General features: G+C 46.1%; 1 protein-coding gene across 3 annotated transcripts in view; it reads left to right on the forward strand.

Annotated features, from left to right (window-relative positions):
- The window catches only part of LOC147718175 (uncharacterized), a 376,315-nt gene that overhangs the window by 309,651 nt on the left and 43,688 nt on the right, over positions 1 to 22,976 (forward strand). For all 3 annotated transcript variants that reach the window (XM_086919269.1, XM_086919267.1, XM_086919268.1), the window contains one exon: positions 140 to 315. In XM_086919269.1, coding sequence (XP_086775395.1) covers positions 140 to 315 — 176 coding nt within the window. The remainder of the gene's footprint in view (positions 1 to 139; positions 316 to 22,976) is intronic.

Genomic DNA, 22,976 nt, shown 5'->3' on the forward strand with positions numbered 1-22,976 from the left:
GTAAAATCCTGCATTAGAAGAATGTGGAGGGTTGTGTGGTGTGCCATTGTTTGTGTTAATGTGCCAGCAAAGAGTGAGGGGAACAGTAACTAATGGTGGTGCGGTTGTAATGAGTGTAATTAAACGTTTTTGCATGTAGGAAAATGTGCATCATGTGGTGTAATAATGCGTTTACAGCCGTGTCCCGAGGACTGGCTGTATAATGGAAGAAAATGTTACTACTTTTCGAAGAAAAGGGAACATTGGGATGACAGCCAGCTCTTCTGCTCCTTCTACAACGCCTCCCTGGCTCTAATCAATAGCCAGGAAGAACTGGTAAGGCCATGAAGCTTAAAAAGACAACTGTATATATTTCTGATGTAATATTTCGAGTAAATACGATGCACAATTTTTATTTTACTGATATAAAAAAAAATCAAAATTGTCTTCTGTTTTTCAAGTGTTGTTTATTTTTGAATATTTTTATAAATTTTTCGTATTATGAAATATGTTTGAACATGTCAAAAACATATAGGTAAGAACTCTAAATGTGTTGAAAATATTTGTTGTTTAGTAATAACATTAATAATATTTACTTTTTATAATGTATAAAAAATTAAAACGTTATATTTTTACACAATGTATTAACGCTGTTTAATTTTCATCAATCAATCAATCAATAAATGAAATTTGTAAAGCACGCTACTCACCCGCTAGGGTCTCAAGGCGCTGGGAGGGGGGGAGGAGTCTCTACTGCTCGAACAGCCAAGTCTTGAGTTGTTTCCTGAAGGAGAGATGATCCTGGGTCAGCCGTGGGTGGGTGGGGAGTGAGTTCTATGTCTTGGCCGCCAGGTAGGAGAAGAATCTTCCTCCGGCGGTGGCTTTGCGAATTCGTGGGACGGAGGCGAGGGCGAGGCTGACGGATCGGAGCTGGCGGGTGGGTGTGTAGAATGTGAGGCGGCTGTTGAGGTATTTGGGGCCCATGTCGTGGAGAGGCTTGTGTGCGTGGGTGAGGAGTCTGAACGTGATCCTCTTGCTGACGGGGAGCCAGGGCAGGTCTTTCAGATGGGCAGAGATGTGGCTGTGACGGGGATGTCCAGGATGAGTCGTGCCAAGGCGTTCTGTATGCGCTGGAGTCTTTTCTGGAGTTTGGCTGTGGTTCCAGCGTAGAGGGTGTTCCCGTAGTCCAGACGGCTGGTGACGAGGGCCTGAGTGACCGTCTACCTGGTTTCGGTGGGGATCCACCAGAAGATCTTTCGGAGCATGCGCAGGGTGTTGAAGCAGGATGATGAGACGGCATTGGCTTACTTGGTCATTGTGAGTAAGGAGTCCAGGATGAAGCCCAGGTTGCGTGCGTGGTCCGTTGGCTTGGGGGTGGTGCCCAGGGCCGGGGGCCATCAGGAGTCGTCCCAGGTGGAGGGGGATGGTCCCAGGATGAGGACTTCCGTCTTGTCTGAGTTCAGTTTCAGACGGCTGAGCTTCATCCATTCCGCGACGTCTTTCATTCCTTCCGGGAGGCTGGTTCTGGCGGTGGTGGGGTCATTGGTGAGGGAGAGGATCAGCTGGGTGTCGTCCGCGTAGGAGATGATGCTGAGGTTGTGTTGGCGTGCGATGGCTGCGAGAGGGCTCATGTAGACGATGAAGAGGGTGAGCGAGGATCCTTGCGGAACGCCGCAGATGACTTCGGTGGCCATGGAGCTGAACAGGGGGAGGCGGACTCTCAGGGTTCTTCCGGCGAGGAACGAGATGATCCACTTCAAGGCCGATCCTTGAATGCCAGTGTTGCTGAGGCGCTGTATCAGGGTGCGGTGGCATACGGTGTCGAAGGCTGCCGAGAGGTCCAGGAGGATGAGGGCAGCTGTTTCCTCGTTGTCGAGCAGGGACCTGATGTCGTCGGTAGCTGCGATGAGTGCGGTCTCGGTGCTGTGGTTTGCTCGGAAACCGGACTGCGAGGGGTCGAGGGATTTGTTTGTCTCGAGTAAGGCGGAGAGTTGTTTGTTGACGGTCTTCTCGATGACTTTGGCAGGAAAAGGGAGAAGCGAGATGGGGCGGAAGTTCTTGAGGTCCGTGGGGTCCGCGGTGGGTTTCCTCAGGAGGGCGCTCAGCTCTGCATGTTTCCAGTTCTCCGGGAAGGTGGCGGATGCGAAGGAGCTGTTAATTATGTCCCGGAGTTGGTGTGCAATGATGGAGTCGGCTTTGTTAAAGATGTGGTGTGGACAGGTGTCGGTTGGAGAGCTGGAGTGGATGGTGTTCATCATGCGGGTGGTGTCTTCGGTGCTGACCGAGGTCCAGGCGCAGAGGGTGGTGGTGGGGGTCGTTGGTTCGGTGGTTGAGTGCGTGGTCTGTGCGCCGAAGCTGTTGTGTATGTCAGCGATCTTGCGGTGAAAAAGAGGCGAGTGAGTCGCAGAGGTCTTGCGAGGGTGTGATGTCGTTGTTGCAGGCGCTGGGGTTGGAGAGCTCTTTAACAATGTTGAAGAGTTCTTTGCTGTTGTGGGTGTTGCTGTCCACTCGTTCTCTGAATGTTGTCCTTTTGGTGGTGCGGATCAGCTGGTGGTGTTTGCGGGTGGCGTTCTTGAGGGCTGTCATGTTTTCTGCTGTCTGGTCGTGGCGCCAGGCTTTCTCAAGGGTGCAGCAGTTTTTCTTGGAGTTTTTGAGGTCGTTGGTGAACCACGAGGCTTTCTTGCTGCCGGGTCTGCTGGGAGAGTTCTTCAGTGGTGCGAGGTCGTCGGCGCAGTTGGTGGCGGGCTGCTTCGTTGGGGTCCGTCGTGTTGGCGGGGGGGGTTCTGGCTGAGGGATGTGGTGAGCTGGTCGGTGGTGATATTGCTCCAGCTTCTGCGGGGAAACTGTTGCGGGTGGTGGTGGGTCGTGGTTAAGGTGAAGTAGACGCAGCTGTGATCTCTCCAGTGTAGTGCGGTGGAGTGGCTGAAGGAGATGTGCTCGTTGGAGGAGAAGACGGGGTCTAGCGTGTGGCCGGTATAGTGGGTGGGGGTGTTCACCAGTTGCTTGAGTCCGAGGTTGGCGAGGTTGTCCAGCAGGGTGGCGGTGTTGCTGTCATTGTTGTTCTCCAGGTGGAAGTTGAGGTCCCCTAGGAGGATGTAGTAGTCTGAGGAGGTTAGGGCGTGCTGGCTGACAAAGTCTGCGATGGCTTCGCTGAATTGTGTGCGTGGTCCCGGGGGTCTGTAGATGAGAGTGCCTCTGAGGGTGGTCTTGGGGTTGGTGTGTATCTGGAAATGAAGATGCTCGGCGGCGTTGACGGTGTCGCCGGAGTTGGTCATGATTCGGATGGTGTTTCTGTGGATGATGGCGATGTCTCCTCCGGTTTGGTTGACGCGGTCCCTCCGGGTGATCTTGTAGCCATCCGGGATGGCTATGGCGAGGACAGGGGCTGAGGAGGCGTTCATCCAGGTTTCTGTGAGGAAGGCAACGTCTGGTGATGTTTTGTCGAGGAGGTTCCAGAGTTCCACAGCGTGTCTGTGGACGGAGCGGGTGTTGAGCATGATGCACTTAAGGTGAGTGTTGCTGGTGCCTGGCTTGGTGGGAGCGGTGCAGGTTCAGAGGCAGGTGAATTTGCAGGCTTGGCAGGTGAATGGTCCGTGGGTGCGTTTCGGGATGGCTCGGTAGCAGGCGGGGTTCCGGCCGGCGTTGAGTGCGTGGAGGGTGGCGGCGCCGTAAGTCCGTCGGGTGGTCTGGCATCGTCGAGGGCCACGGGTTCTGGCGCTGGGCGCGGTCCAGGCGCGGACGGGGGTAGACGGGCTTGCCTGTGGCGCGGCTTCGGCGCTCCAGCAGCGCGCCCGTTGGGTGCGGCTTACATATGAGGCGAAGTGTGAGGGAGGAGCAGCTGGGAGGCGGGAGCGGGGCCTCCAATGGGCGGGGGTACACAAAGAAAAGGGGGCGGGCCGCGAGGGAGCAGCGGCTGGAAGCGGGGTTCGGGGGGGGCACAACAGAGGGCAGAAGTACAACAGAAATACGAGGATACCAAAAAAACGCCTAATTTACAGAAAAAAAAGCACAGATCAAGTCAACAGCGGGACAAAAAAGATAAGGTAGCGTCAGGGGGACACGGAGGCCAGGGGCGAACCTGCGGCGCCGAGGGCAGAGACGCGCTCGCAGCTGTGGAGCCGTGCGGCGTGGGGAGTGTCCTGGGGTCAGTGCATATTGTTCCTCTATTTAACACACATTTTTTACATTGCAATTATTAATTCATGCATAGACTTTAAATTTTTTTATACATATAATTCACGTTACTTTTGTGCGTTTATATTATAAAAATAATACATATCTGTGTATTCAATTCCAACATTTTTGTACATTTTTTGCATTGAACATTTAAAAATAAAATTGTAAACTTTCAATATTTTCCATTGATGTAAATGCATGGTTTGTCTAATTCCAATTTCTGTAAAGGCATCATTTTTTCACTGTGTATCAGATTTTAGTCTTCTTACATTAGTCAGAGTTTGGATCCGTCATTGTTGGAGGGTGATCAGTGTGTCATCGCTATAGTTAATACTTTTTAAACTTTATTAATAATAATAATTCTGAACTTTTGTCAAATCAAATCAGGTGTTTGTTAAGCACAACTACTCATCCGTAATTTATTTTATTTATTTATTTATGCAATTTTTAAAGCGCTGCAATTACCCTTAGGTGTCTCGGCGCTGAGGGCTAAGAGCTGCTACCAGTAGTTGGATCTCCAAGGTAAAGGTTAGAAAGAATAATGATTAGTCGTAACGTTGAGAGAACAGCCATGTCTTTAGCTGTTTTCTGAAAATGATCAGGGATGGACTGGATTTTATATTAAAAGGAAGGGAGTTCCATAGTTTTGCAGCTGCTATGGTGAAACATCCGTCTCCCCAGTTAACTTTCCTTGTTCTGGGTATCTGAAGCAGATGAGCTGTGTTGGAACGAAGCGTTCTGGGGGTAGCCAGAGGCTTAAGGGAACTTCTGAGGAATTTAGGTCCCATATTGTTTATTGCCTTGTAGACAATACAGAGGGCCTTAAACTTCGTGCGACTTCTGACTGGAAGCCAGTGCAATTGGTCCAAGTAACACGAAACAGAGCTAGATTTTGAAATGCCCAGTAGAACTCTGGCAGAGGCGTTTTGTACCATTTGTAATTTGGAAATGACCTTTTTTTGTGCATTGAGGAAAAGGGCATTGCAGTAGTCAGTACGTGAAAACACCAGTGTAGATATAAGTGTTTTTCCTGTAGTTGTGGGAAGATATGGGAGAAGTTTCTTTATTTTCCTTAAGATGTTAAATGATGATGATACTACAGCGTTCACGTGATGATGGAAAAGGAGTTTATCATCAAATATTACTCCCAGGTTTCTGACTTTACTGACTGGTTGAGGTGGAATTCCCTTTTCCTCCGGCCACCATAAGGGGGACCACAGAGGCTGAATACTTCCAAAAAGCATGACCTCCGTCTTAGATGAATTAAGTTTCAAGCAGTTGGAAGCCATCCAACTGCTGATGGCCCTCATGCCGTCCTTGAAGTTTGCTGCAACCTCGAGTCCGTTTCTATGTATGGATAGTACTAACTGGGTATCGTCGGCGTATGTTGTTAGGTTGATGTTATAGGCTTTTATTACCCTCGCTAAGTCCGAAACGTAGATATTAAAAAGGGTCGGACTTAGCGAGGAACCCTGAGGGAATCCACAAGGAAGGCTGAAAGTAGGAGAAGTGAAAGTACCTAACTTAACTGCCTGTTTGCGGTCAGCCAGGAAAGATGTAATAAGATCTCTGGCTTTGTGTTTGATACCGATGGCCTCGACACGGCCGATCAAAGTAGAATGATCGACCGCGTCGAAAGCCGCCGACAAGTCCAACAAGATCAGGACAGCCTGTCCGCCATTATCCATCGTGGTCCTTATTTCATCTGCAGCCTTAATCAAGGCAGTTTCTGTTCCATGACCTTGTCGGAAACCGAACTGGGTATCATCTAAGAGGTCATTATTTTGAATGTAGTCAGACAGTTGTTTATTCATGACAGATTCAAAGATCTTAGCTGGGAACGGCAGAGATGTAATAGGACGGTAGCTGGAAGGTAGTGAAGGATCAAGAGACGGTTTTTTGAGAAGTGGCCTGATTACAGTATTTTTCCAAATAGTGGGGTAGGAACCTGTTGAAAACATAGTATTACAGATGTGTGTCAGTGGTAAAGTGATGATGTCTGGAATAGTGTTGAGTATGGCGGGGTGGCAAGGGTCTCAAGGCGCTGGTGGTGTGGGAGGGGGGGGTTTGCAGGTTGCAGGTTCCAGTCCATGTCGAAGAGCCAGGTTTTGAGGTTTCTTGCAAAGATGGGGAGTGATGTTATCTGTCTGAGGTGGAGCGGAAGGTCGTTCCAGGCTCTGGCCCCGTGGAAGGAGAAGAAGCGGCCTCCCGATCTGGTCTTTCTGGTGCGGGGGACCACGGTGTAGGAGAGCTAGGCTGATCGTGGGGTCCTTTGGGGTGCGAGGAGTTTGAGTCGGCTGTTCAGGTATGCTGGTTCGGTGTCGTGGAGGGCCTTTTGATCGTGGGTTAGCATCTTGATTTTGTGGTGGAAAAAGGTGTTGAGTTTGTCGCAGAGGTCTTATGAAGGAGGGATGTCGGTGGACTCGCTGGTGGTTTGGGGGAACTCCTTGATGATGTTGAAGAGTTCTTTGCTGTTGTGTGCATGAGTGGAGATTCTCTCTTCAATCCCTTTTTTCCTCATTTTTCTAATGAGTTGGTGGCGGCTCTGAAGTTATGTTATGTTAATCAGGGATTCATAGAGCGCACAGCTACTCAACAGAGTGTCCCGGCGCTCGAAGTTTGGTGGTAAACCATCTAGCTTTCTTGGCATGGGTGTTGTTGTTTTTCTTGAGAGGGGCTATGGTGTTGGCGCTGTTGGAGATACATCTGTGCAGAGTTCGGGCTGCGGTGTTGGCATCGTCATTTTCCGCAATGGTTGGGGTGGAATTGCTGAGTGAAGAGGTAAGCTCGTTGTCAGTGATTCTGGTCCAGTTACTTCGTGGGAGCAGGTGCTGGTGTCTGTAGATGGTGGGTGTTCTGAAGGTGAGGTGGACGCATTATTGGTCAGTCCATGGGAGTTCGGTGGTGTGGCTGAAGGTGATGGACTTTCCTGTTATGAAGAGGGGGTCGAGGGTGTGTCCTACTGAGTGCGTGGTTTCGGTCACGATCTGGGGAAGTCCAATGTTGTGGAGGTTTGCAGGAGTGATGTGGTGCTGGGGTCCAGTTGGTTGTCGAGGTGGAAGTTGAGGCCTCCCAGTAGGGTGTAGTTGGTGCACGTGATGGCATGTAGGGAGATGATGTCCATGATGTTGTTGGCAAAAAGTCCGCAGGGTCCAGGGGGTCAGTAGATGAGGGTTCCTCGGAGGGTCAAGTGAAGATGTTTAGGTCTGTGGGCTCGTCGGGAGTGTGCTCAGACGGAGGGTGGCTTTGTGGACGATGACGATTCCTCCTCCCGGGCGGGTGGGGCGGTCCTTCCTTGAGATCTTGTATCCTTGGGGAATGGCAATGGCGATGTCCGGTCCCGAGGTGGTGTTGGTCCAGGTTTCGGTAAAGAATGCTACGTCTGGGATAGTGCTGTTGAGGAGTTCCCAGATTTCAGTGGCGTGTTTGTGGAGGGATCGGAGGTTAAGGAGGATGCATTGCAGGGTCTTCGGTTCTGTTGTGTTCTTGCGGGCGGATTGCGCTGAGTCAGTGGTCTTGGTGGTGCTGCAGGTGTGCTGGCAGCGGTGACAGCTGAAGGGTCCCTGGGTGTCAGCTGGTGATGCTAGCTTGCAGTTATTGTTGCAGCCTGGGTTGAGAGCGTGGAGTGCCGCTGGGTCGAAGCGTTGGTGGTGCAGACATCCAGGGTTCCTGGCACTGATTGCAGTCGGATCGCGGATGGGCGCAGACGGGCTTGCCTTTGGCCCCCCGCCAGTGTGGCCGCACAGCAGCCGCCATTAAGTAGGGGTCGGGGAGGGCTGCACAGCTGGAAAGCGGGAGCGGGGAGGGGAGCTGGATTGGGCTGGTCGCACTGGTCGTGCTGGGGGGGATGGGCCACGGGGGCAGCACCGGCGGGGAAAACAGCCTAAAAAGGTAAAAGGAAAAAGGCCAAAAGAGAGAGAAAAGTGCAAATAAGGCAGCAAAAGTGCAAGAAAGAGTGGAGGAAGAGTGAAAGGGGAAGATTGAGATGAGGGTAAAAAACGAGTGAAAAACAGAGGAAAGACACAGAAGGAGAGTGAAGGGGGAGCTTGAAATGAGGGGAAAACAACAGAAAAAGTGCAAGAAAGAGTATAGGAAAGACACAGAGGACACAGGAGAGTGAAAGGGGGAGATTGAGATGTGAGTAAAAAACTAATGAAAAATGGAGGAAAGATACAGAAGGAGAGTGAAGGGGGAGCTTGAAATGAGGGGAAAATGACAGAAAATGGAGGAAAGACCCAGAAGGAGAGTGAAGGGGTGAGATAGAAGTGAGGGAAAAAATGAGTGAAAAAGGAGAGAAAAGCGGAGCAAGAGAATGGAGACAGAGGTCCACTGGACCACCAGGGATGAGGCGCAGGTGAAACCTGCGGGTAGAGGAGGGCCTCAAACACCAACACTCGAGAGTGCAGGAGCTAGGGGAAAGGCCTCACTTGATGGTGGAGCTGCGAGGGGGGAAAAACAATTTCACTGACAAAGAGTCAGTGGTCTTGCTCAACTTTAATGGTTGCTTTTAGTGTTAATAAGCACATTGTATGGTAGTTAGTTGCATTTTGGGGGTAGGTAGCATGGTTTCAAGTAGTCTGAAGAACATAGTTCCCGAGTTTGGTGTATTGTTGTGTTTGGATTGCATGTCAATTCTAATGTATTAAAAGTCATATTTTATTTTAGATTTTTGGGTTATGTTTATTTAGTGTTGGCTCGGTTTTTATGTTTACTGTTTTTTTTATGGTTTTCGGGATATTCATTACTGATTCTATCTTAAAATGTATGTATTTTATGTGCAAGCTATACTGTATGAAATGTTAATTATTTGTTTGTATGTTAGTTATCTAAATAATAATATTTGTGGTTATGATACAATTGTGTTTCTCTGCTTTTAATTTTACAGGTGAGAGGATGTTTTAATTTAAGGACTTTAATTTTAGAAGTTTGATTTAAGGACTTTTATTTTCGGTGGAAATTTTTAGTAAAGATAAGTTTTTGATATCTCATTTACTATTCATTTTCAAAAATCTCTTTTGGCTGCTTTTTGCAATTTGTATAGGTTTCATGTATTTGCAACATTTATACAACTGCATTACAATTATTTTTTTAAGGCTGTCATTTGACGATTTTGTGTTTTTGGGATAACCATTTGTGGATTTATATTCGGTGAATGGGATTCTCAAGGCGCCCTGTTGCTACTGAATTGCAAGTATTATATGTAGTTTCTGCAATTTGTGGGTAGTAGTGTTTTATACTTATAATGTATTCATTTTATAATTATATTTCAGTGTATTTTTTTTATGATGTTCTTCAGATATTTATACGTACTCACTCTAAAATGATTACTGTAAGCTTTTTAAATTGCGTTTAATTTGATTTAGTCACTCAATTTTTAAAATAAATTGTGTTTTATTGGTGAAGTGCTATGGTTTATATTAGTGTGTATTATATAGATTCTAAGTATTCTAAGAGAGAGAATTTTTTGTAAAGAATTTCCTGCACATGTAAAATGTGTTTGGTTACGCTTGGTTTTTAGTGTATCTGAAAGGGATTGTTGTATCTGTAAGGTTAAGTGTGTTCTTTTTTAGGTATTTAAATGAAATGGTATGTGGTTGGATGGTGTCTGCCAATGGGGGCTTAAAATTAGTTGTTCAACCATATTGCACCATTCGTTGTTTTCCATTCTTTGTTAAGGATGCTTTCATATACATTCAACCAGCTACTGCCGTACCTGAGTTGGAGTCTGTTTCCATAATGCTGCCCTGAAAGTATTATAACAGTGGGGTTAACTTCTCTTCATTTTCTTTTTAAAATGTACAATCTATGACCATGTTATAGTATATATCGGTGGCACAAATACTAGTACAAGTAGTTTTTACATTTGTAATTGGAATATGCTGTTTGTGGAGAATTACCAGTTGGACGTAATACCAACATTAAATATCAAGCCAGCCAGCATACTTGTTAAACTGTCAGTCTTTGACTGGTTCCCCCCTCCGAAATGTTTTGCGTTCCCCCATTCTATTTTCTGAACCTATTTTTGGTTGGCTTTTTAGACTCTATGAACTTTACTACTGCTAACCTGTGCTAAATTGATAGTGCTCTCATCTCTAAATATGGTAAATCTGACTTACACCCAAATCACACTTTTAATTTACTTATATGTCCTTAATAAGGTGGTACTACTATATGCTACTAGTGGGCCTGCAGCACTTATTGTGTCACTCACTTAAGTATCCCTTTAAAACATGTCTCTGTCTTGCCAGTGCAGCCTGTGTGCAGTTTAAAACTCACAATTTGACTTGGAAAAATAACCCATACGTCAGTCCTACACCTTCCTTCTTAATTCATACAGGTCACCACTAAGGTAGCCCTTGGAGTAGGGTGCAGTGTATTTAAAATGTTGGGCATGCACTTTTAAGTTTTGCATGTCCTGGTTTTTCACTACCGCAAATCCTATCTCTCCCATAAGACGACATTGGGTTATCATATTACGTTTCATAAGTGATAGCCGTTGTGTGGGAACAGGTAGAAATGTTGTGCTTGGTCCTTAAAGAGTTGTAATTTAAAATCCTCTTTAAAGGTAAGTTGGATTTTATTTCACAATTTCAAAATGGCACTTTTAGAAAACTTAGTATTTTTTTGCCCTATTCATTTGGTGCCTGCGGCTTGTGTCCTGGGTCACATGACAAGGTGTAGTTGGCAGTTGGCCTTTGTGTATTCCTAAAAACAAAAAAACTGGTGGTCTAGTGAGAAGAAAGAAAACCTATATACACAGAACAAAGGTACGAGCAGGACCTACAACAGATCATTTACCTGTCTGACAATAAATGATAGTAAAAGAATGATGACGCAAATGCAACTTCATGCCAGGAGAAACCCTGAGGAGGGCAGAAAAGTAAGGATTCCCATCAACTGCCCTTGGTGGCCAGTGTCATCATTTGGAAAACCAAAGACGCCCCTGTCACCTCAGCTCTTCTGGCACCGAGCCAAACGCTGGTAGGCTAGGCGTGTTGTGACAGGGATAGAAAATGCAGTGCAAGGAAAATGAAAATATAAGTGAATTAAAAAAGATACATCGGTGGTCCAAGATACCTTTATTAATGACCACTGGTGGACTTGTTAAAAAATACAGTGTCGGTTTTGAATTAATCTACCGAAAATGGTCTACTAGTTTCAGCCGTGGCAGGTTCAAGGACCCCGGCTTTCTTCAGAACCTAGTTAATATGGCTACTGCATTAAGTGCAATTTTGAGAAACAGTGATGAACAAAAAAGCTTAAAAGTATCACAGTGTTAATACATGTGACCAATTACAATACCTCTTTGCAGGATGGATGATTATTCATACCTGTAGAGATAAAACAAGCATCAAGATCCAGAACCCACAATGAAATGCTTTGTCAATCACTGCCTACTACAACGTTCTGTGTTTCCAAGACAAAGTACAAGAGTAATACACTCACCTATCCTGTGTGAGGTAACAAACCTCACCTCACCTGGCTCTGACTCAGGTCAAGAAGGAGACATCGCCCTACAAGATGGGAGTAACAAATACAAGACAGCCCGATGAGCCAAAACTCAGTCAGATATGTACATGGACAAAATGTTATAATCAGGCTGAATACTAGAAGGAAGATTCCACAAGTCCTCAGAATTAAAATATATTAAAATTGTTAGATACATGTATGCCATTTCTCCCAAAAACAGGGTGTACTGGAGAGAGCAATGTATAAGACTCAACACAGTGGTATATTAGAGTAGACATGGTATCAGCAAGGAGCCCGATATGATTACCTCTAAAAGAGCTTGGGAGCACGTCTTGCAACTAATATTAGTGCAAGAGAGCGCCGCCACATATGTACAAGTAAAATATGCGATGTTGTCAGCAAAAATGTTGTGCTAGCTCAACACCGTGCTAAGTGGATCGGAGTACTGTTAACCACTCTGCACGCACATGAAGAACATAAGAGGCGAGGTGAGGAGGCGCTCCACTTTGATTAATTAAAAAACGGATTGTAATGTTCCTAATAACGCTTACCTATCCGTCGATACCCCGGGTTGTGTCCTGAGGCAGGGGGAGGTAGCGTTCCACCGTAGATCGCCGCCATTAGTGCTAGCCACGATGGATCATGTGGCACATGACGTCACCAGTGCTGATCCAATAAAAGGCTGAAACTACAGAATGACGTCATCGGACTGTAAATTGTAGTCCGGAAAACAACAATCTGTACCAACTACGATGAACGTTGAAAGCATGCGCAGAAAGTATGCAGTAAGCACTCATATGTTTAATTAGACCCGGGCAAGGAAAGAGTGATTACAGGGCATTCATTGTGTGGAAACCAGATGAAACCTCCACAAGGAAATTTCTTACAGGGTTATTATGTTCCCTCATGTGTATGTAAGAATTGCGGTAAAAATTACAGTAAAAATGAAATAAGAGGCTATACTGGCTATATACTCTTATGTCTGTCAAGATAATCATCAGTCATTCAGAATCATGTGCAAGATGTGATAAAAATTAAATGAACAATAAGCAATCACAGAGTATTGATATTGCATTCATATGACCCATCTTTGCTCACAGGTGGTATGTACAACTAGTGTTCATAGCAGGGTCCAAGGAATATAATCATTAAGACCTTGTGTGGCACTTTTGAGCTTAAACACCCACCTCTGCTCCTTCTGGAACAGGTATTTAGTCCTGTCACTCACATGGGGAGGTATAGTTGGTTTCTCCAGGACTGTCCAGAAAAATTCTTCAGGTTGATGTTTTAGCTCCAAAAAGTGTCTCGTGAGTTTAGTATTAGACTTACCACAACAAAAGGTGCGTTTGTGTTTCAACATACGTTGTCGCACCTTTCTTGTGGTCATGTCCACGTACCGTTCTTTACAAGGACATTCAATTAGATAGATTAAATGGTCACTATTACAGTTAGAGAACTGTGTCTGAATCCAAGGTTTTTGAGTGCCAATATCTATGGTTTAGGTCTGTTTAGTCTGCGGGCATATGGAGCAATTTCCACAAGGGAAATGACCTTTGACCGGAGGTAAGTCCCATAGGGTGTTATTCATGCTGGGTTTCATCATTGGTCTCGTATGCACCAGGGCATCTCGCAAATTCCGCCCTCTCTTAAATGCAAAAAGAGGCATGGGAATTTGTTCATTCCGGGTGTTCAGGAAGCGCCAGTTCTTCCGGATGAATTTCTGTAAGGCATTACTCAGAGTACTGAAGGTGTTAACAAATGTCATGCGTTCAAAAGGGGGTTTCGCAACTCTTGGTTCCAACAAAGCTTCCCTGTGATTATTGGAGGCCCTCTTGCAGGCCGTTTTTACCAAATGTCTGGGATACATCTTATCCTGCAACTGTTTGGATAGATTCTTCGCATGATATTTGTAAGACTCTGATGTAGAGCAATTACGCTTCAGGCGTAAAAACTGGCCAAAAGGGAGATTCCCCTACCGTCATTCCATCTCACCCCATCTGATTAAACTCCATTGGCTCCCAGTGAGACTACGGATTCAGAGTAAATCCCTGACCCTTGCTTTTAGAACTCTTAATGGTCGAGGCCCTGCCTACCTGAGACACAGACTGAAGATCTCACAAGCACCCCGAAACCTCAGATCTAACCATCTCCGCCTTATGATCTGTCCCCGCTTTCGCCTTGCGCGAACAGGAGGAAGGGCCTTTGCAGTAGCCACCTCCAGACTGTGGAATCACCTTCCAACAGAACTAAGATTCCTAACTTCTGAGCCTTTGTTTCGGAAAAAACGAAAGATCTGGCTCTTCTCCCTGATCTAACCCTCCCTCCCTCTCCTGAATACCTCTGAACCTCATGAGATACTGTCTTCAGCGCCGGGACTAAACTCACAAGACACTTTTTGGAGCTAAAACATAAACCTGAAGAATTTTTCTGGACAGTCCTGGAGAAACCAACTATACCTCCCCATGTGAGTGACAGGACTAAATACCTGTTCCAGAAGGAGCAGAGGTGGGTGTTTAAGCTCAAAAGTGCCACACAAGGTCTTAATGATGATATTCCTTGGACCCTGCTATGAACACTAGTTGTACATACCACCTGTGAGCAAAGATGGGTCATATGAATGCAATATCAATACTCTGTGATTGCTTATTGTTCATTTAATTTTTATCACATCTTGTACATGATTCTGAATGACTGATGATTATCTTGACCGACATGAGAGTATATAGCCAGTATAGCCCCTTATTTCATTTTTTTTATTTTTACTGTCATTTTTACCACAATTCTTACATACACATGAGGGAACATAATAACCCTGTAAGAAATTTCCTTGTGGAGGTTTCATCTGGTTTCCACACAATGAATGCCCTGTAATGACTCTTTCCTTGCCCGGGTCTTATTAACATTCGAGTGCTTACTGCGTACTTTCTGCGCATGCTTTCAACGTTCATCGTAGTTTGTACACATTGTTGTTTTCCGGACTACAATTTCCAGTCCGATGACGTCATTCTGTAGTTTTAGCCTTTTATTGCATCAGCACTGGTGACGTCATGTGCCACATGATCCATCGTGGCTAGCACTAATGGCGGCGAGCTACGGTGGAACGCTACCTCCCCCTGCCTCAGGACACAACCCGGGGTATCGACGGATAGGTAAGCGTTATTAGGAACATTACGATCCGTTTTTTGATAATCAAAGTGGAGCGCCTCCTCACCTCGCCTCTTATGTTCTTCATGTGCGTGCAGAGTGGTTAACAGTACTCCGATCCACTTAGCACGGTGTTGAGCTAGCACAACATTTTTGCTGACAACATCGCATATTTTACTTGTACATATGTGGCGGCGCTCTCTTGCACTAATATTAGTTGCAAGACGTGCTCCCAAGCTCTTTTAGAGGTAATCATATCGGGCTCCTTGCTGATACCATGTCTACTCTAATATACCACTGTGTTGAGTCTTATACATTGCTCTCTCCAGTACACCCTGTTTTTGGGAGAAATGTCATACATGTATCTAACAATTTTAATATATTTTAATTCTGAGGACTTGTGGAATCTTCCTTCTAGTATTCAGCCTGATTATAACATTTTGTCCATGTACATATCTGACTGAGTTTTGGCTCATCGGGCTGTCTTGTATTTGTTACTCCCATCTTGTAGGGCGATGTCTCCTTCTTGACCTGAGTCAGAGCCAGGTGAGGTGAGGTTTGTTACCTCACACAGGATAGGTGAGTGTATTACTCTTGTACTTTGTCTTGGAAACACAGAACGTTGTAGTAGGCAGTGATTGACAAAGCATTTCATTGTGGATTCTGGATCTTAATGCTTGTTTTATCTCTACAGGTATGAATAATCATCCATCCTGCAAAGAGGTATTGTGATTGGTCACATGTATTAACACTGTGATACTTTTAAGCTTTTTTGTTCATCACTGTTTCTCAAAATTGCACTTAATGCAGTAGCTATATTAACTAGGTCCTGAAGAAAGCCGGGGTCCTTGAACCCGCCACGGCTGAAACTAGTAGTCCTTTTTCGGTAGATTAATTCAAAACTGACACTGTATTTGTTAACTGATGTATATTTTGTAATTCACTTATATTTTCATTTTCCTTGCACTGCATTTTCTATCCCTGTCACAACACGCCTAGTCTACCATCGTTTGGCTCGTCGCCTGAAGAGCTGAGGTGACAGAGACGCCTTTGGTTTTCCAAATGATGACACTGGCCACCAATGGCAGTTGATGGCAATCCTTACTTTTCTGCCCTCCTCAGGGTTTCTCCTGGCATGAAGTCGCATTTGCGTCATCATTATTTTACTATCATTTCTTGTCAGACAGGTAAATGATCTGTTGTAGGTCCTGCTCGTACCTTCGTTCTGTGTATATATTTTTTCTTTCTTCTCACTAGACCACCAGTTTTCGTGTGTTGTTTATCAGTAGGATTGGGGATTGAAACTGGATGGGTCTCTAAATATTTTCCCTAAGACCCCCTCTCTCTCCCTCTCCGGGAGTTGAGTAATGTGTGATTAACTTTGTGTATTCCTCCCATACAGTGTCATAAAGTGGATCAAGGTGTTGGCAGGATGGGCCACCCTGGAAAAAGGGAGGAGGGTGAAGCTATGAAAAGCCCCGCTTATTCTTCAAAGGAGCTGCTTCAGCACACATACATAAGAATTGACATTACTATTTTGCTACCCCATAAATTTTGGAAACAGGGCAGGGAGGAAGACAATTCTAGAAGCATCTGTGGGGAAAACATCCAGAAGCTTTTCCAGCTTCAAAGCTGACACCAGGTATAAATAGTAAACCCTCGGACCAACTCTTCGGCACACTCCTGGACCTGTGGATACTACTGAAGAATGGTTCTGCTGCCAGAGGGGTGCCTTGCCACTCGTCGCCTACCCTGCTCTCTGTGAAGGAAGACTGAACCTGCTCCCAGGCAGAGTGACTCAAAGGGTCATGTGGCTGTACTCTTGATCTAAGCTACCGGAACACAACAAGCTTCAGAGGCTTCCCTGCAGCTTCTCAGCTGACCTGCTGCACTGCACCTGCCAGGACTGGCAACTGGACTGGTCTGAGCCCTGCTGGCCTCTGCTGGAGTGAGCTCCTGATCCCCAAGGTGTGCATTCCCAGGTCCTGAACCTTGGGCTGGTATCAAAGAGAGCTCAGCTCCTCTTGGCCTAACTGAAGGTACCACTGAATTCGGTGTAAATACCCACAGAGCCTTGCTGCACTGCTACAAGCTTCATCTAAACCAAATTTGAGCACCACAAAGCCCAACAAAGGCTCACTGCAGAGCCGCCAGCATTATCAGAATTGACACCCATTGATGCAAAGCTTTATCGCACAGCTTCATTGAACCACACAAAGCCTCACAAAGCAACGCCATGCAGATGACATATCATGGACATAAGGTACAGACCTCGGCAGGCCAATCTTGGTCCTATGCCTGGCCCACACTTCATTTATACTTGTGACTTTGTCCCGGTTCAGTGTGACCAGATACCCTCAATTGCACTTTGCACATTTTGTGCACTACTTTATCTACAATTTTCAAATTGCATATCTCCCATTCTACTGATTGGATTTTTGCTGGGTTCTTCTCAAATTATTCAATACATCATAATCTATTCTAAATTGGTTTGGAATTTCTCGTGTGTCGTATTTTTACTTTGTTTGGTGTGCTACATAAATACTTTATACATTGCCTCTAACTAAAGCCTGACTGCTTTTGTACCAAGCTACCACAGGGTTAAGCACAGGTTAATTTGATAACGTTTTGGTTATACTAATTGTGTTATACTAATTGTTTAAATAGCATACTTAGAGCTGTATACATGTATTAAATACTTATATGTTTTAGTTGTCTTCTGTGTTTTTCATGTTGGTTGGTTTGGTTTTGGATTATTTTCTTTTATGTGGCATATCGTATGCTTTGGTTTGCTCTTTTTGCAGATCAGTGAAATCATGTTCTAATGTTTCGGTTACCTTGGGGATTATTTGATTGAAATGTACTTTATTCGATAAAAAAATTTATCATAAAAGTAAAAACCAATTTCAGGTACAAACAACCATTAAAATTCATACAAAACGATATACAGGTTTTAAGTGCATTAAAAAACATATATACAGTTAAAATTGAGTGAACCAGTAGAGCCATTAAAATAGAGTAGCAACATGGTCAGTCACAGTTAACCTGAAATGCCATTTAGCACCCTCATTTGAGATCATCTTTAGCTGATTGGATCCTATCTGCCAGGCTCTTCCCAGATATTTCGTGACCCCACACACCAAAGTCAATGATGATACATCTGTTGTAAGAATGCGCAGGGCGTTAAGGTGCTGTCTGAAGCCCAGTTCCCTACAAATTGGCCTAAGCCACCATCTTCTTACACCCCTATAGGCTCTACAAGCGAATATAAAATGTGCTTAAGACTCTTTGGGGCATGGGCAACATGGACATGAGGTATGGTCAGGCAGGGAAGGTCTCCACTTTTCAGTAAATGAATTTAATGGTAAGCATCCATACCTGAATTTTAGGAAAAGTGTTCTATCACCAGGTGATTGGATGAAATCCAGAAATGGTTCGAGCTTTCTGACAGACTTATTGTTCAAAAATTGGTTGGTCAGAGGTCCCCACCAATGCCCCTCTAATTCCTCTTTCAGACCCCAGTCCCAATACAATTTCTTAACAACATTTTTTGGTGGGGGGGTCTGAATCAGCCAAAGCTCACCCAATCCTAACCACGTGACCAGCTCTTTCAGCTTGCTCAGCCATCGGATCTCGGCACAGCCGCCCAAGCTGATGAGTTCGTCAAATGCTGCAGCATAATTGACTAGATCCGTGGATCTTCACAGGCGCACCCAAAACAGCAAGGGGCGCAGTCGGACTATATCCTTGATTGAGCGTCTGCCTAAATCAAGAAAAAGTGGTTTTAGAGGTGTTGAGACTGGGAGCGAGGCCAAATCTCGAAAAAACTTGTTCTCTGCCCTAACCAATTCCAAGGTGTTCTCGAACCCCCAAAGTTTGGAGCCGTAAACTGCTGAAGCCAATGCCTTCCCTTCGTAAACTGCCAGGGCCGGGGCTATAGGTCTGCTGGTCGAGCCTCGCTGGTCTTGTGCAATAGCCACTCTCTTGAGGTTCAGGAGCATTTTCGAGACATAGGAATTCGAGGTCATTTTATTATTAATTCTTATTCCCAAATAGTCGAACGCCTCGACAACCTCCAGGGGCGCCCCATTAAGTGAGATGTTTAACCTTTTAACTTTTTTGGATGAGGACAATGCCATCAGCTTTGTTTTGGAGTTGTTGATGGTTAAGCCACGCTCTATACAAAACAAGCTGAATTTGTCCAGGAGTTTCTGGAGGACCATTGGTGTCTTTGAGATCAGGAAGGTATCATCTGCGAAGAGAAGGGTTGGTGTTTTTTCTCCCGACAAGACTGGGGCGTCGGCCGGGTCCTCCCTCAGATGGTCCACCACCACATTCACAAAGAGGGAGAACAGGGTCGGCGACATCACACAGCCCTGGCGCACCCCTCTATTCACAGTCACCCTCTCTGTCAGGTCTCTCTGGCTCCCTCATCTAATCCTGGCATAATTGCCCTTGTGAAGTCTCTATATTAATTCAAGGAGGTAGATCGGGAAACCCATGTCATGCAGCACTTGCCACAGTTTGTTGCGGGGCACCAGGTCAAATGTGGTTTTTAGGTCGATAAAGGCCAAGTAAAGTGAACCCCTCCCGATGGACACAGATTTCCAGAAAACTGCAAAGAATCTGAAAACCTGGTCCATCGTACCCACCCCCACCTAAAACCTGCCTGGAAGTGTGGCAAAATACTTCCTTCTTCCAACCATAATCCCATTCTGGAGGCAATGACCCTGCCAACTACCTTCTGCACCACGTCGATTAAACTAATCGGCCTGTAGTTGGCAGGGTCCTCTCTATCCCCCTTCTTGTAAATTGTCACCACCTCGGCCGTCTGCCATGACTCCGGGATATCCTGGCCCTGGACAATTAGGTTCGACAGGAGACTTATATATGCAGCCCAGGACACTGGATTGTGTAAGAGTAGGTCACCAGGTAGGCCATCCGGGCCGGCAGCCTTGCCTGGGGCCATGTTTTTAATGGCACGCTCAACCTCTTTAAGGGTGAAGGGGTCACGGTCAGTAAGGCTTCTCAAGCTAGATTCCAGGTAGGGCACAGCTATAGGCTCTGGGTCCAACTCCAGAACCTCATCACCACAATATAAGTTTGAGAAATGGGCATGCCATTGTTGAGCGGTGATGTGGTTTACAATGGGGTCCAAGTCTTTCCTACTAGAGATGTTGGTTGAGTCCCAAAACTTATAAGAGTCTTTTGCTTGGGCTGCAAGTTTTAAATTTTGCCAATGGTCTACCTCCCGTTCCTGTTTTGCCACCCTTAAGATATTATTGTAGTCCTTCCTAGCCTCTCTTACTACTTCCATATTTTTTGATCGTAGTGCCAGGGATATTGCCTGTCTCTTCGTCCTACACAAGGGGGTATACCATAGGTTCCCCCGCTTTAAGCCTTAATTATTTTTACTTTTACTTTTAGAGACATTTGTGGAGAAGAACAACCCCACCTTCTCCACCATTTCCCTATAAAGATTACTTGCCTGGGAGCTCTGTTTAATGTCCGGGGAAGCATTGAGAATGTCAAGATCTATATTTCCTCGGTCTACCATTTCTTTAATACGATCTAGTATGTCTTTTTGAGTTACAATCCTATTCCATTTAAGTCTCCGGTTGCAGCTAGAAGGGACTACTTCTTTAGATGACAAAAATGGGACTTTAGGAACATCCCCGGTAGCTCCCCATCTAATTTCCATACATAAAGGATTATGGTCACTATCCTGTGACTGCTTAATCTTCATATCCACAAGGTCCCCCCAAGAAAGCATATCCAGCAATAGATAATCTATCCGCGATGGGCAGCCAATTCTATTATAGGTATTGGCCCCTTCTGGGTCAGATAGTGTTCTTCCATTTAGAGCACGGAGATTAAACTCAGTGGTCAGGGCGTTAATTTGGATCGCCCTGGGTGAACACTTTTTTTATTGGGGGCAGGGACAGCAGGGGTATAGAATTGAATTGAATTGAAAATTCACTTGTATAGCGCTATCTACCCGGAGGCCTCGTAGCGCTTATGACAAAAGACTAAATTAGCGCGGGCTGGGTAGATCAGCAGGAGTTGGCGAACAAGTGAGTTTTCAGGGCTTTCCTGAAGGAAAGATGGTTAGTGGTCCCTCTCAAGGTTAGAGGAAGAGTGTTCCAGAGCTTAGCCGCGGTGTGTGAAAAGGAGCGGCCTCCCCAACGGGCTCTCCTAACTCTGGTAGAGGAGGCCAGCTGGAGGGTCCCGGATCGAAGGGAACGTGACGGAACATAGGGAGTGACAAAAGGCTGTAGGATTGCAGGGCCCAGATGATGAAAGGCTTTGTGAAGAGTGCACATAGCCTTGAATTGCACTCTGGCTGCTATGGGAAGCCAGTGAAGTTCCCTTAGGGCATTCCTTGCTGACTGCCAGCGGGGGAGATTGTAGAGCAGGTGAGCTGCACTGTTTTGGGTGACTTGGAGCTTCTGGATAACAAAGGAAGGGGCTCCCATATAGAGGACATTCCCATAGTCCAGGCGAGATAGTATGAGAGCCTGGACTAGGATCCTCCTTGCCTGAAATGGAAGCAGAGGGAGCACCTTCCGCAGCATCCTCATCAGTCCAAAACAGGTGGCTGCAGTCTTTGTGGCTTGAGCTGAGAAATTCAGGGCAGTGTCAAGCCAAACTCCCAAGCTTTTTATTTGGTCTTTGGGGGCTGGAGACGGGCCCAAACATGGTGGCCAGATGGAAGCAAAGACAGAGGGGGAGGGGTTACCTAATAAGATAACATCTGTCTTCTCCCCGTTAAGTTTTAAACAGGAAGATTGCATCCATCTGGCAACAGCCTCCAGACAGGGGCCTAGGGTGTTGGACGACACCTCCGTGTGGTCTAAGGAGACCACCAGTTGGGTGTCGTCCGCGTAGGTGATAATACGCACACCGAAGGGTTGGATAATCCTGTCGAGGGGTTCCATGTAGGTATTAAATAAGGTGGGGCTCAGGGAGGAACCCTGAGGAACCCCACACCTGAGAAGATGTTTAGGTGACACTGCCTCACCCTCAAAGACCTGGAAGAAGCGGTCAGTCAGGAATGATGTCAGCCAGTCCAGAGCCGGGCCCGACACGCCCATGTCCGCCAGACGTTGTAATAGCGTGACATGGTTAACCGTGTCGAACGCGGCGCTGAGGTCTAATAAGATGATGGCAACTTTGCCACCCTGGTCTAACACTGCTCTTGCTTCCTCTGTTACCGCTAGGAGGGCGGTTTCAGTCCCGTGTAGGGGGCGAAACCCTGTCTGGGAGGCACGTAGAAGGCTGTTTGACTCCAGATAGTTCATCAGAGTGTTATTTACATGCCTCTCCAGCAGTTTGCTCAGCCAAGGGAGCAAGGAAATAGGACGATAATTTGCCAAATTGGATTGGTCGAGACTGGGCTTCTTCAACAGGGCCCTCACCATCGCGCACTTCCAGGAGGGAGGTACGGATTTAGAGGAGATGGAGGTGTTGAGAAGGTCCAGTATGACCGGGCGAACTATGTCCATGGCCCTAATAAGGATCTGAGGGGGTGCCGAATCGTTAGGGGAGCCTGAAGTGACTTTGGAGATAAGCTTATCCAGAGCCGAAAAGTCTAAAGGTGGAATTGTGTCAAGCCTACACAGGACTGCGATATCAGAAGTGGAGGGGAGAGGGGGGTCCAGGTCATTATTAGCATCCCCAAAAGAGGAGTATATATTCTGTATTTTCCCAGAAAAGAACTCGGCCAGCTCGTTGCAGCGGTTTTGGGCGCCATCAGCAGAGGGGCATTCTGCAGGGGGTGAAATGAGTGACTTGACAATTTAAAAAATCTCCCTTGGGGCGTTAGCGGCTGCATTAATTTTGCTGCCGTAGAAGGCAGCTTGTGCCGTCTTTATCTCCTGTTTATAGAGCCTAATAGCGGCTCTATAATCATCCTTCCTAGACTTGGAGTAATCCTGTCTCCAAGCTCTTTCATATTTACGACAGGCTAATTTCATGGTCTTCAGAGTGGAAGTAAACCATGGGGCGGCTCTGGGTCTTTTTATGAGGTTGGTGGCCTGTACAGGAAGGACTGTGTCAAGTGTGGTAGAAATCCACTCATCAAAATTGTTAGCTGCTGTAGTGGAATTCGACACTTTCCCGGGTAAGTTTTTAATCAGGGCGGCTTCCCAGGCGGGGAGAGGAAGTGAGGACCATTTCCTGCCTCGATGTTTAACGAGGCCGCGAGT

The sequence above is a fragment of the Lissotriton vulgaris genome, chromosome 4_2 (assembly GCF_964263255.1).
Source record: "Lissotriton vulgaris chromosome 4_2, aLisVul1.2, whole genome shotgun sequence".
Classification (NCBI taxonomy): Eukaryota; Metazoa; Chordata; class Amphibia; order Caudata; family Salamandridae; genus Lissotriton; species Lissotriton vulgaris.